The following is a 13974-nucleotide window of genomic DNA, read 5'->3' on the forward strand; positions in this document are numbered from 1 at the left end:
GGTCGTTAAGCAAATTGCCGCAGTCATTAAGTGAATCACGTGGTCATTAAGTGAATTCCGGCAAAAAAGTCCATTGGAGAAGCTGGATTCATTTAATGACCATATGATTCGCTTAATGACTGTGTTGATTCTCTTAAAGACCATTGTAAAAATGGTCATAAAATCGGGTCCTGTCACATGGTGACTCGCTTAACAACTGCCCCGCTTAACAATCAATTTTCCAGTTCCTATTGTGGTAGTTAAGTGAGGACTACCTGTATCCCATTTTTCCACTGTGATACATGTTTTATTCTTAACAATGAAATACAGTACAGAGAAACAACAAAATTAATAATGACTAATTAAGTAAAAACAGATGAACAACAAATAATTGTTGGAACATAACCTTATGCGCAAGAGGGAAAAGGGCTCTGCCAAATAGTCTCATGACTTGACAGTATGCGTCTGACACTACCTTCCCCAAAGGTATCTATCTGTATAGGGCAGACATTCAGATTTATAGCTGAATGTTCAAAATCTTTAACCCAAATAGGAGACAGCTCTATGGGATCAGGGGGGCATCACACTTACCAGGGTGAGTGATAAAAATACTTGGCACGGCTCTATCTCTACAACTTATTGAGGAGTACAATTGGGTAGTACCTGAGAATCTGCAGAAACTACTTTGTTTCAATACTATAGGCTCTTATTCCTGGCTTGGCCTTTAGGGGTAGTTTAAATTTCAAAATATGAACAACGATAGCCAAAAACATTTGGTGTTAGGTAATGTGAGCAACCAAGTTCAGAACCAGCTGGTCAATATCTGGTATATCCCCCCCGCCCCAGCTACCAGACTGCAGAGCCCAAGAATAATCTCTCACCAAACAAAATGTTGACAATTTTGTAATCATTGTATTCTATCCCATGTATCTTTTTTGAAACAATAAACATCAGTTTTTCTTATTTCTTTTCCCTCATTCACCTAGTAATGTTATTTTTCCATCTGTGGTTAATTGCAACATATTCCCACCCAAGGGTGGTGGTGGTGGTGGTCCAGGCTGTATGTATAATTTCCCATTTCATTTGGGAGAAAGATCTGCATCTGTCTTTTCTCCATGTCAGAGAAGACAGATAATCAAGCAGACAACACAACAAAAATCCTTGGGGAGATAGGTTGTTATGTCTTCCTGACTTTTGATGTGGAACCTTCCCAGCCCCTTCTCTTAGGCCCTATGTAATCTCTCTCCTCATTTATCATGCTCTGCCTGGGACCTCACACACATGAAATTTTTAAGGTTCAGGCAACACTGTTGGTTTAATTCTTTTTTTTTTTCCTTTTTCCTTTTCTGTTTAGTTAGCAATTTTTCCCCAATGCTGTTGTTAATCTGTGTTCAAACTGGAAGTTTCAAAGAGCTAAGAGCATTGACATCTTGTATGTCTTCCCAGATCCATTGGGCTTTTTTGTGGCTCCAGATCCATGTGTGATTCATGTATTGTCTTAATGCAAGGAATTAGAAACCTTTGCTGAACAAAATGGTAGTGATCTCCTCCACTACTTAGAAACATGTAATGTTTCAGCTGTAGCTCCTTTTTCCTTCTGGGAATATGCATCACTATTAACTTGATTAAAAGAAAGCTGCATGCTCTCATCAGTAGACTAAAACTTTTATATCCTTCAACATACCTCGAGCACTTCTGCCTTTCTCTTTTATGACATTTTGTTTTTTGCAACCTATACATTCTGTTAGGTACTGTGTTTCTCTTCTTTTTTGGAGAAAAAAATAATACTATCTCTGTTAGTTTCCTTTTTTTTTAACTTATTTAATTCTTCTAACAATAGAATAATTTTTGAGCCAAGGGAACAGGCATAGAAAGTTACTTTATACAGAGTCATGTAACTCAGGATTATCTACATCAGCCTTCTCCAAACCCATACAAGGGCAAAACCCACGTTGGTTGGAAATGCTAGGCCTCTTGTTCCCAATATATGTGCATCAGTTTGTAAATGCTTGTCTATGCTGACCAGCAGAAGTTTCCCAGGGTTTCATGTAAGTCTCTTTCCAGCCCTATCTGGAAACATTATGTTTGAAGACCTGTGGTCCACATTCTGGCTTGGGAATAGTGAAATGGCCTTCTTTGAGTGCTCTTTGTCAAAACATACCTGATAGCTTTTAGAAAGACATTACTTCTCTTTGTGACAGCATTAGGAAGCTGATATTTAGATGTTTTTATTTGCTTAGTTATTCATCTAGGGAGTAAAATACATAATAGAATAATTACCCCATTTTAATAGAAAATATTGTTGTGGAGTAATGATTCTGTGCCCACAGAATAGAAGAGGCTAACCAATAAAGATAAAAATTGTTAGCCTTGCAAGACAGATGGCAGGGCTAAAAATATTACAGTATTTATACCTTTAAAGGCAAGCATTACACAGTGCATCTATTTAAATGTTGAATTGCCATTTCTCCATTTTGAAGCTCCTTTGCCTGAGTGCTGAATTTATGATAGATGCTTCTTGGGACAGAACTTGCTTATCCAGAGATAATGGTGGAGGACCTTTGCTTATTACAGCTGAAGTCTACATTGTTAAGATAATATGTTTTAGAAGCTATTTTTCTAATTATACCTGGATTACAGACTTATAACTTTACCTGTAGCTTTTCTTCTTTTCAGATCCATTATGCTGGTGCTGCCGACAGTACAGTTCAGTTTATTTTCTATCAACCTATTATCCACCGATGGAGAGAAACGGATTTCTTTCCTTGTTCTGCATCCTGTGGTGGAGGTAATGAATGATATCACTGTGTTCCACATTGCAGTTCTAAACAGCACTGATATACAACAACTAGTTTTGTTTTTGTTTTTTTTCATGGAAATAAGCTCCTTCCTCCCTTCCTTGTATTCGTTTTTGGTTGTAAATATTTGTAGACTCTTTATTTTGAAATTGTGGAAGTGCTGATTTGTCTTTAATTACCATTCATGTACAATACAATGCAGCTACCTCCAGAAAGGTCTTTGAAGAAAAAGTTCTCATATTTCATTTTCAATGTGTTCTTTTTAAAATAAATTGTATTTTTGTAAAGACTAAATAGAAAAGTGACTCGTTATTAGATACTTATAATCCCAGTTTTAATATCACTTACTACTTACCTTGTTTTGTAGTCTTACTTCACAACCTATATATCTTTACCTGATTATTCCATATTTATAAAACCAATTACTGAGTACAATTTCAAAGTATACTTCCTTAAGGTAATTGTTGTATACTCATATTTTCTATGATGAAAGAAGAGTTGAACTCATGCATTTTTTTTAATTTCCAAAAAAGTTTATTTCCTTGATTGCTGCCTAGGTTAGCAGGAATTGATCAATTCAATCAAATCAAGATAGGACAGAAGGGGTAATGATCAGTTTGAATCTAGCCTTGGGGTCAGCATTTATAATATGGATAGAGCTGCACAAAGAGCAAGTCCATCGTTTGGAACTGCTCTTTGACCCTTGATCTCTCTGGGTTTTTAAATGAAAAGTGACGGTGGCAAGGAGTGTGTCACTACATCTGGTACATCCATTGTTGTTGTTCGGAGTTGGCTGAACAGATTTTAAAAAGTCAGCCCATGGCTGAACTTTGCTGCCCAGGTAGCATTGCTATCATTTTTTTCAAGGCAACCAGTTTTGTTTTACTGATTCCATAATATATTCATTGTCAGACCTGTAGCTTGCCTAAAATATGACATCCAAGTTATTAGCTATCCTAAGGCAAGTGAACGGGGAAAGGTTAATAACTTACTGTATGATACTGAGCGCTATATATGATGCATTCTTAGTGCACTTGAAAGTCTATAGTTTGACCTTTCCAGTGACTGTTTAATAATTTTTGAAGACTCCATTTCGTTGAAGTGATTGTCACCATGGCTCATAAATAAAGCCTCAGAGGGAGCTATCCGGTCTTTGTGGTCAAGGATAGTAGCACCTTCTCTGCAGAAGAGACAGTTGGCTTCTGGTAATTGAAATTAGATAACAACAGCCGATACTCCCATATAGGAAATTAGAGATGGGAAATGAGAAAAATGCACAGAAGGAGACTTTCATTGAAGAATGCAAAGCTGCGCTTCAAGGGAAAAGATAAATCACCCAGAACTTATGAGTAGCTAGGGAGATCTTGTACTCTGTTTTTTATTTCTTTATTATGTTCATTTTCTATACTCAGTCTTAGAAGTTCAAGATTTGTATAGAAAAAAAGCAACCTGGTGCATTAAATCACTAAAAGAAAAGCATAAAATATCACAATGTGGTGTGAACTAAGTGGAAGCGAAGAATCACCTTTCATAGACAGGGAAGCACAGCTAAATTACAAACAACACAATATCCACCAACTGCAAACAGTATCCAGCAACTTTGAATGATAATTTATGTGTATTTGATTTATTTTTAAGTTATGTTTCTGGAGTTAAAAATATGTAATATATGATATTTGAATTGCATTCTTAAAATGTATACCCATGTATGAACATACTGGATGAGCAGTCAGAGAGCCCAGGGCTGTATTTAGCCCCCAGTTCCTTTGCAATTTTAGGAGCCACCTTAGTGATAATGGATGGAAACTGCTCCACTGTTGTGCAGTAATACAGTCATTAAAACAGATTTAAGATGCATAATCAAACAATGAAAGCACCCATAAACTAACTAAACGTGTGTGTGTGTGTGTTGCTTACACTAGTACATGTAACACAGCCCTATTTGTACCATCCTCCATCCACAGTGGCCCTCAACTTCCTCAAAAGTTTTAAGTGCACCTCCCCTGATCTGCAAGACTGCCATCACTGTTTATGTATATTACCAAAGAAGGGACATTTAATTTTTTTCATTTTTAAGTTGTTTTTCATAAGAAAAAAAATCATTGTATAAAATCAGATTGGAGAGTGTACATTGGCTATAAATCAACATGTTTTTAGTCATAAGATCCTCTAACAAGATATACAGTATTATGCTAGCAGATATGGTTATGCTTAGAAGGTGTATGTGCTGTGTCTTAGTTTTGCATTACAAACCATAAATGACATTTCTTGCAGAATGTTAGTGTATCAGGTTATAATTGGTCTGCCCATGAGACCTAATTGTTATTCACATCAGTAGATGTTTGCTTGTTGATGTGGAACTGCATAGCTGTCTTTATCTTTACTCAATCTGAATTTTTTAAAGGTTATCAGCTTACATCTGCTGAATGCTATGATCTGAGAAGCAATCGAGTGGTAGCTGATCAGTATTGCCACTACTACCCTGAAAACATCAAGCCAAAGCCTAAACTTCAGGAGTGCAACCTAGATCCTTGTCCTGCAAGGTACATCAGTTAACAATTCTGAGATGCAGTTTATACTGAAACACAAGCAAACAGGTTAATTATTTTATTTTTAAACTTCTCAGAGGGTTATTAAGATTCTCTAGTCATGTGGATAGAATGCCTGTGTTACATTTGGTCAGCAACAAAAAAAAATAGTGTCTTACTAATCAAGAGCTAAATATTTCCTCATTGAAACAAACTAGCAAACATCTCTAGAGCTGTGGAAAACTAACATGGCATAACATAAAAGAAGGAATTTAGATCAGCCTCATTCTGTTTGATGGGATCATTTTTGAATGAGCATTCAAACATTTAATTTTTTAATCATGTTATGAGTAGTAATAAGAACTAAGAAGAACTAAGCCATAAGATTCACAGATTATACAATGACAGGAGAAGTTTGCAATAAAAAAGGGTTTCAAAAGTAGTGTTTTCTATTTTTAAAATATCTCAATATAATTTATAATAACATTTTATATTTATATTTCAGCTCAAAAGTTGAATTAAAAAGGAAAGGAAAAGATAGAACAATATGGAAAGAGATTGTGCAAAACAGGAGAAATTTAAGGTTAAGGCACTATTGGATTTAAGGAAAGAACATGAGCCAAAAATGTTAACCACAGAAAATATTGTATGAAAAAGAACCAAGAGAGCAACATGTCAATGGTTTTTCTTTCTGCAGTCTCACTGAAAGAAATTCCTATGGCCTATAGAAAATATCTTACATTCCATATAAGCATCATGAAGCTCTGGTGTCTGGAGAAAAAAAAACGAATATCAGGCACAAGACATGGATAGAGTACAGGTACAACCCAGGCTCTGAATGCTGTACAAGCCAGATAATTAGAGAAATGGAGCCCACATACTATATTTGCAGACAAAACACCTGGCTGTCCAAAACAGGTGTAGGTATTTCTTTTTGTCATTCTTTTTATAACAAATGGCTCATATATTCCATTTATTTCTGAGAATTTATCTTGATGTTATTTTCCAGTTGAGTTTTGTACACAGTCTGACAATTCAAAGGCAGAAATGTTAAGATAGGTAGCTGCATGGTACAGGCTAATTAAGAGATGGAGAGAGATGGAGAGAGAGCGTGCGCAAAATCCTTCTGAACAGATACCAGAAGTAATTTCAGAACCACAGATCTATGTGGTTGAGAGGGATCCATGGTGCAGGGTGCTTGGTGTCCTATATTTTGCACCCTTAATTTCAGGGCAGGGTGGGAGAGAGTAGAAGGTGAGCACACAGCAATGTAAAAAAAACAAATACATGTGCAAACAACTGAAAATGGCACTGATTGGCACTGAAAAAGAGAGCCATTAGGAGCCTTTTAAAAACACAAGGGCAATGTTGATAAAGACCTGTATCACCTTTGCCAACACTGTTCCAGTATATGGTGAGGCAGCAGATGCAGAATCTTATAGTTAAGGGATTCTCCTGCCCTTCAGGATCTTTACGACAACAGCTTGTCCCTTGCATTGGACAGAAGATTGCAATTGTGCAGTTATGGTTTGGGATGGCTAAGGATAATTTAATGTTAGAATGAGGATAATTAAAAAGACTTATAATTCAGTTTGTGGAAACTGAAGAAGGGTATAAGTTCTTTGCAGTATGAACATCATTACCTGTGATTTGGATCCATGTCTCTCCTGGCTTCTTTAAGGAGTGGGGGGAAGGGCAGCTTGAGTGGGTAGATTCAAGAAATAGTTAACAGTTCTTTGAGACAGGGCATGATAGTGGTGTGCCCTCTCTTAACCAAGCCATATCTCAGTCCAGCCTTATATGAAAACTATTATCTTGTCTCCAACCTGCCCATTTGGGGAAGGTTGTAGAGAAGGCAGTGGTGGTTCAGCTACAGAGGGCCTTAGATGAAGTGGATTATCTAAATCCATATTCAGACTGGTCATGGAACAGAAGCAGCAATGATCACTCTAGTTGGATAAACTACATCAGGACCCTGAGAATGATAATGCATCCCTCCTGGTCCTGTTAAAACTTCCAGCAAATAGTATTGGCCATACTTCTATGGTGATCCATTCCTATTGTAGTGGGTGGTTCCAGCCAGTAGTTGGGTGGGGAAGAGACACAATCTAACCAAAGTACTGCAGGGCTCAATTCTCAATTCTCTGTAGTACATATGAAACCACTAGGGGAGGTCAACCATCAGTTTGAGGTAAGATATCATTAGTATGTTGATGATCCTCAACATTACATTTTCATACCAGTTTAAGTTGATTATTTTGCTGTTCGGCTGTTTTGAGAACTGTCAGCTGCCCATAGTCTTTTGACTTTCATCTCTGACCTTGGATGGGATAGCACTTCCCTATTCAAGGATGGTGCACAGCTTGGGGGGGTCTTCCTGAACTGTCAGCTCCTGCTCAATGAGCAGGTGGCAGCTGTGGACAAAAAGGCCTCTGCACAACTCCATCTGGAGTTGCGTCCTTTTCTAGATCAGGGGACCCTTCAGAAAGTCATTTATGCCCTGGTCATCTCATGGCTTGACTACTGCAATGTGCTCTACATGGTGCTGCCCTTGAATACCACCTAGAAGCTGCAGCTCTTCCAGAATGCAGTGGCACAAGCAATGATGGGCATGCCTCGGTATACCCATGTACCACCTTTGCTTCACGAGCTGCACTGGTTGCCAGTTTGTTTCCGGGTGCAATTCAAGGTGCTAATAATAAAGCCCTACGTGGCATGGGGCCTGGTTACCTGAGAGACCACCTATCTACCATAGTATCTGCCCAGCTGAATCAATCTGGCAGGGTTGGCATGTTTCGGATTCCTTCAATTCAGCAATGCCATCTAACAGGACCTCAGAAGCATGCCTTCTCTGTAGCAGCACCTGCCCTATGGAATTAGGTTCCCTCTGAGATCTGAATGGTCCCCATCCTGCTGGTATTTCAAAGGGGCCTGAAGACTTGGCTCTTCACCCATACCTTTTGTGAGGATGACTGAAGCCTTCTTTTAACCGAGGTTTTCTTTGGTTTTCATCTGGTTTGTTATTCTGCCATCTCTACCCTTTTTTGTTTCATGTGTTAAATCATTTGTATACCACCCAGAGTCTCTGGGAGTTGGGCAGCATATTATTATTATTATTATTAATAATAATAATGATAATGATAATAATAATAATAATAATAATAATGTTTTTATAATATACCTATTTAAATTTGAGACTTCCTTAGTGCTCTCTTTCTTTGAGAGGAGAGTGCATGGATAAGTACTTATTTCTGTTCATCCCTCTTACTTACTACAATTTGGGGTGATAATGATAAGATGGGATACTAAATAAAGGCAGAAGTAGGGAAAGCACCCCACTTGACACGTTATCTCATGGAGCGCAAGGAGCCAGAGCAAGAGTACTTTTCCTTGTTTTCCCCTTTCCACCATTAGCTATTCACAGAAGGAGGATGCTTGAAATGGGCTCTGTCTATATGGAAATATCTGGACGTTCTTCCAAGGTAAAATGACCGTGGAGACCGTGCTTTTGAGCAGAGGAACTGAAAAAGAAAATAGTGCTTAATCGTTCTGTTGCTTTCTGCTCAGTACATACAGTGGGATACCAAGCTGCTATGCTCAGTAGAATATGGGTCTCTCTCATCAAATGTGAGAAGGAAAGAGCTGTGTATTAGTCATTATCGTGGATAAAAACATGCATTGGAAGAGGCTCCTGACAGAATGTTTTCTTTACTAATCAGAGAGGTCTCTTCAGTTTATTTCAAGTTGGCAGATTCTGCTGGAAATTTCTTAACAGATTTCCCCTTATTCTGTCATCACAATACTGAAAAGTACTTGAATAGATAGTAATAATGAGGCAAATGTAACAGCAAATGTATATTCCTATTTCCATTACATCCATGCTCAGAAGACCAATCAGAAATGGCACATTTTGTACAGCAAGGGCCTCTGCAAGTTTGAAATTTGTGGATGATCCAATCTAAAGAAGAGCTAGCTACCCTTGTAAGCCACAATCACTAAGACCTGTGTGTGGACCAGAGGAGCAGGAGAAGCATGGCTGATGTCTTCCAGTTCCTGCATGGCCAGTGACCTGGAAAGGATTATACAGTTGTACCAGGGCCTCTAGAATGTCCCCTAAGATACAATGCTGGACATTGATGGACCTTCAGGATTGAAAAGGACTGAATGGTACAAAGGCCTTTATAAATCCTGCAATCAATGTTGACTTGATCTCTCCCATTGGTTACCTCTGTTTGCTTGTCAGTGATATATCTTTGGTATGATATTGGTATTACTTGTCATTGATATGGGAAGGTTTTTTAACTGTGACACAAATAGGTCTTGATGCTTAGAATTTTTTCTTAAATTTTCAGCATGTTTTACAGTATATTATATTTTAGTCATAGTTTGTAGAGGGTAGAGAATAAGGCTGGATCCATTGTGTGGGTCATTAAGAGTTGGGACATCCTACATTCCAAACTGTTTATGTGGTGATTCCTTTGATCTTTCAATAGAGAGGTTTCTCCTTCACACAGGCAGTATTTGAATAGATAGTAATAGTGAGGAAAAAGAAATGTATATTCATGTTCTAGTTCTTGTGCATAAATGGGAAGGAAGGAAGGAGTAAAAAAGGAAAAGCAGAGGATTTGCCTGTTGTAGGCAACTTGCTAGACACTTGTCTATATATAGCCAATGATATGAAAAGTGAAAAAAGTATGTAAATGAAGCACATATTTAAATCTGTTGCGTCAACATGAATTAAACCAATATAGGGAATTGAACTCAATTCATTCAAATACTATAGGTATTTAGAGGATGTCTGTAAAGAGCTACTCCTCTGGTTCCTACTGTGGAATAAACTTACTCTGGGAAGAACAGACATGGAAGCTTTAGGATTTTTAAAAAATGTCTTTTAGGCTAAAAATAATTGCAGTGAGAATGTATCACTGCTTAGTATTTGTAGTGGCTTTAAATTTTTATTGAAGTGTTTTCTAAGGTTGAATAGAGCTCAACCTCAAAAGTTGTTATTCCCTGCCCAGTCTGAATTTCATCTAACTCATTAAAATAGATGAAAGAAATGATTTTTCTCTCTTCTGCTTTGTGTATCAGAGAGAGAAGAAAGAATATACATAATACATATTTTTAATTCTTTTTTCTGTTTCCATTTAAAGTGGCTTTGCATGTTCCAAGTATCTCAATAATTTGGGAAGTTAAATTGCTCATTCATCAACATTGTTTGTGACCAGGAAATAAAAACAAAAGACACTTTCTGTATTCTTGATTTACCAGAACTATGCAAACTCTGTCAGTGCTGATAGGGAGGAAATAAAATTCAAATCTTCACACACACCCTTAACACACACACAAACACACAGAGAGGCATACACACAGACACCACAGCTTCTGCTGCTGGAAAACTGATAGTTCTTCCATTAGGGAGATTGAGGTAGATATTGAAAGGAGGCAGAAGAAGCCCCCTGCCTTTATTGATTCATTGCCATTTTCCATCTGTTGAGGGACAGAGTTGTAAATGTTGTGAACCCCCTAAACTAATCTTCTGACCTTAGGTACACTGGAAGATACTGTCCTCTTACTGGTTGCAGTTCGGTTCACTAATGTACATGGAGGAATGCCAGCTCCCCTGTTATCTATCTTTGGCTGGCACAATAAACATAAGAAGATAAGCAATGATTACAGGAACAGTTCCCAATCATGGTAAGTTCCTGCAATTATTGAACTACCACTATGGGGAAAATAAAAAAGAATTGCCATTATGAATTGGCAGAATTGGCCTCCATGAAATAAGTCATTCTCATGCTAGCTTCACTGTGCAATTTGGATTACACATGTGATATTATACTCACTGTATGGTTTGGTGCCTAACAACTCCCAGTAAAATAAATTGGGAGTATAATTACCTCCACCTAAATCTACAGGTAGAGATGAGTGCTTTGGTAGCTAGATGGTAGTTTTCATAATACAGTGAACCTTTGATGGACCTCAATTTAGTGAGTTTTGGATGCAATGGACAAAATCTGTTCATATATATTACTGTACATGCTTCTATACATGAGCAAAATCCCATTCACCATTTCCTACATGCATAATGTTCCATTCAGTCTTAATGGACATTCTCCTTTAACTAATACTTCATCCCCCATTAGTCCATTAAATCAAGGCTGTACTGTAGTACCACAATTGCCTTTTATTATTTGTTTGTTTCTTTCAGCCACTGGCCAGAAGCTTAACGATATAAACAGTTGATCAGATAACTGCTTTTAAATTTAAATTTTTTAACTTTTTATGTGAAATTTCTAAGTAAGCAGTGGTTATCAGAGAAGGCATTTTAGGCAAGCCCACCTTAAATAGTTGGCCATTGGATTCCTGTGGGAATTAGAGTATAGTCAGACTTTACCAGACATGGCAAAGTCCCAGGGTTTAAATCCTAGCCTTTTCTTCCCTTTGTTTTGAGTCAGTGGAGTTTTGGTCATTCTTTTCCCAGTCTTGAAAATTGGAGACATCTGCCCCATGTTTACATAATGTTTCTGTCTGGCTTGAGAATCACTGATTCCCACTTCACCAGTTTCAGTCCTTACAGTAGCAGGAATTAGACAGCTAGTAATGTAAGCTGATTGTATAGCATTTAGATGCAGTGAACAAATGGTGCAATTTTTGTAGATTAACCTGTTACATTTTCAATATCTATGTAGAAATGTACTTAAATAATCAAGCTTCAACAGATGTAACAGATAAGCAGCCTTATTTCATATTTATTTCTGAGGAATTCAGAAATTGGTACTACTGAAATTATACTGAATGTCATGCTCCAGGAAGAATATTTCTACACTCAATAAGCACAAATGCTTCCATTAGATCACATATTAGTGAACTTTGTTGAATTGAATTAGACAGTGGGGAAAAACATTTTTTCTTGCCCCCTGAGGACTATTCAAGTCCTTGTGCTTGGTGTAACAATGAAAACTGTGATTGCTGAGCAGTTAAATCACTAAGGTTGACAAGGGATGAAATGGCCTCATATTTGGCCAAAATTGATCAAAGGATTAATCCCATACTCCAGTAGGATTTTGTCTTCAATGCAGCAAAGTAGAAGATGAGTCGAGATGGATCTCATTGCTTGTTCATCATGTAGCTGCAAACTTTAACTTTAGTAAATATGCTTCCACTGCAGCATTTAACAAATTGACATTGACAAACAGCCTCCCTTCATATAGCTTTACATAGCTGATGTTATAACAGTATAGATCTATTTTTGTTTTTATTATTTGGTAGCGAACAGGTAAGATACAGAATTTTGTCTTAAATGTCATTGTTCTATCCATGTTCATTTTTCTAGACCAATATTTAATTATTAAAGAGGCTTATTAGGACATAGGCTGATAGTGAATACTTAACAATACATTATTTGGTGATAGAAAACATGTGGAAATCATATTCTTAGCATAATATGATCCAAGTTATAATTGTTGTTATACACTTCCTCATGAGATGGGCGGTATCTAAATTTGAAATATAAATAAAATAAAAATACCCTGCAGAGCCAAACAAAGCAACTCAACAAAAACAATGCACAGAAGAATCTTTGAACATTAAGGTTAAAACAGAATTATTATATTGCAATATTATGAAATGAGACTAAATCAGTTGAGAGCAATTTTGTTTTTCAATAAATAATGGTGAGCAAGATCCCCCACACACATACACACACTTTCTCTTATGTTGACTTCCCTAACATTTATATTTAAAATTCGGGGGGGGGGGTTCCATTTGATAGATGTAGATATAGGTTCCTTGCTTCTTATATGGGAAAGTGCAGCTCTCTGTTCTTAATCATCATAAAAAAAGGACACATTAATTCTTTCTCTCCTCTCATAATTTTAGTTCTAGAAACATTGTTGCTAGATATTTCAATTTTTATTATGATACTCATATTAACTAATTGATTAGACTATCAGTTCATGAGATCTTTTGCAAAGTAAAAATAACAGTGTCTGGTTCCTTATATCTTTATGTTTTGCCTGTAGATTGTAGCAACATGAGTAGAATGAGTTAATAATCTAATGCTGTGTTTTTGTATAATGTAATCATTTAGTGTTTATTTTATTGTGTGTACCTTCTACTCAGAGGGTTGGCATTATTGTTCCTAACAGTGATGGATACAAGCAGATCATGCCCTATGACCTCTACCATCCTCTTCCTCGGTAGGTAAACCAAATACTCTATTTAGCAATAAGACAAATATGTTCTTGTGGTTTATTGGCAATCTAACACAGTGACAGTCATTAACCAGCCACATGTTCTTAATTCTGGTGCTTTTTCTGCATTGTTTTCTGCTTTTCTTTACAGCTTAAGCAAAAGATTACTTGTCCTAAATATTCATACAGAATAATTGTTCATGACACCAAATCAAGTCCCTCCCCCCCACTGGAAAGTTCAGTTGAGACTAAAATAAAATTTCATGGTCTTTCTCCTTATATGTGACAGCATGGATAAGTTTGCTAAGTGAACAGCTGAAGTTTCACTGGATTTATCTTCTTAGTTGCATTTGTAGTCTGTTCATTAAAAAACTGCATTTAAGGACATTTTTATAACATGAAATAGATTTAATAGTTATTTCTTTTTCAGAATTATCATCTTCACTTAAAATATTCAAAATCAAGATACAGAAGCTG

The 13974-nt window shown here is 36.9% G+C and overlaps 1 protein-coding gene across 1 annotated transcript in view; it reads left to right on the forward strand.

Moving 5' to 3' along the window:
- ADAMTSL1 (ADAMTS like 1) overlaps positions 1-13974 on the forward strand; it is a 259610-nt gene that overhangs the window by 124582 nt on the left and 121054 nt on the right. Inside the window, exons 8-10 of the mRNA XM_088130277.1 lie at positions 2656-2767; positions 5182-5320; positions 13453-13503. Coding sequence (XP_087986403.1) covers positions 2656-2767; positions 5182-5320; positions 13453-13503 — 302 coding nt within the window. The remainder of the gene's footprint in view (positions 1-2655; positions 2768-5181; positions 5321-13452; positions 13504-13974) is intronic.

This window comes from Python bivittatus, unplaced genomic scaffold, assembly GCF_059951505.1.
Source record: "Python bivittatus isolate LINGU-HERP-01145 unplaced genomic scaffold, Pbiv_v1 ctg000850_np1212, whole genome shotgun sequence".
NCBI lineage: Eukaryota > Metazoa > Chordata > Lepidosauria > Squamata > Pythonidae > Python > Python bivittatus.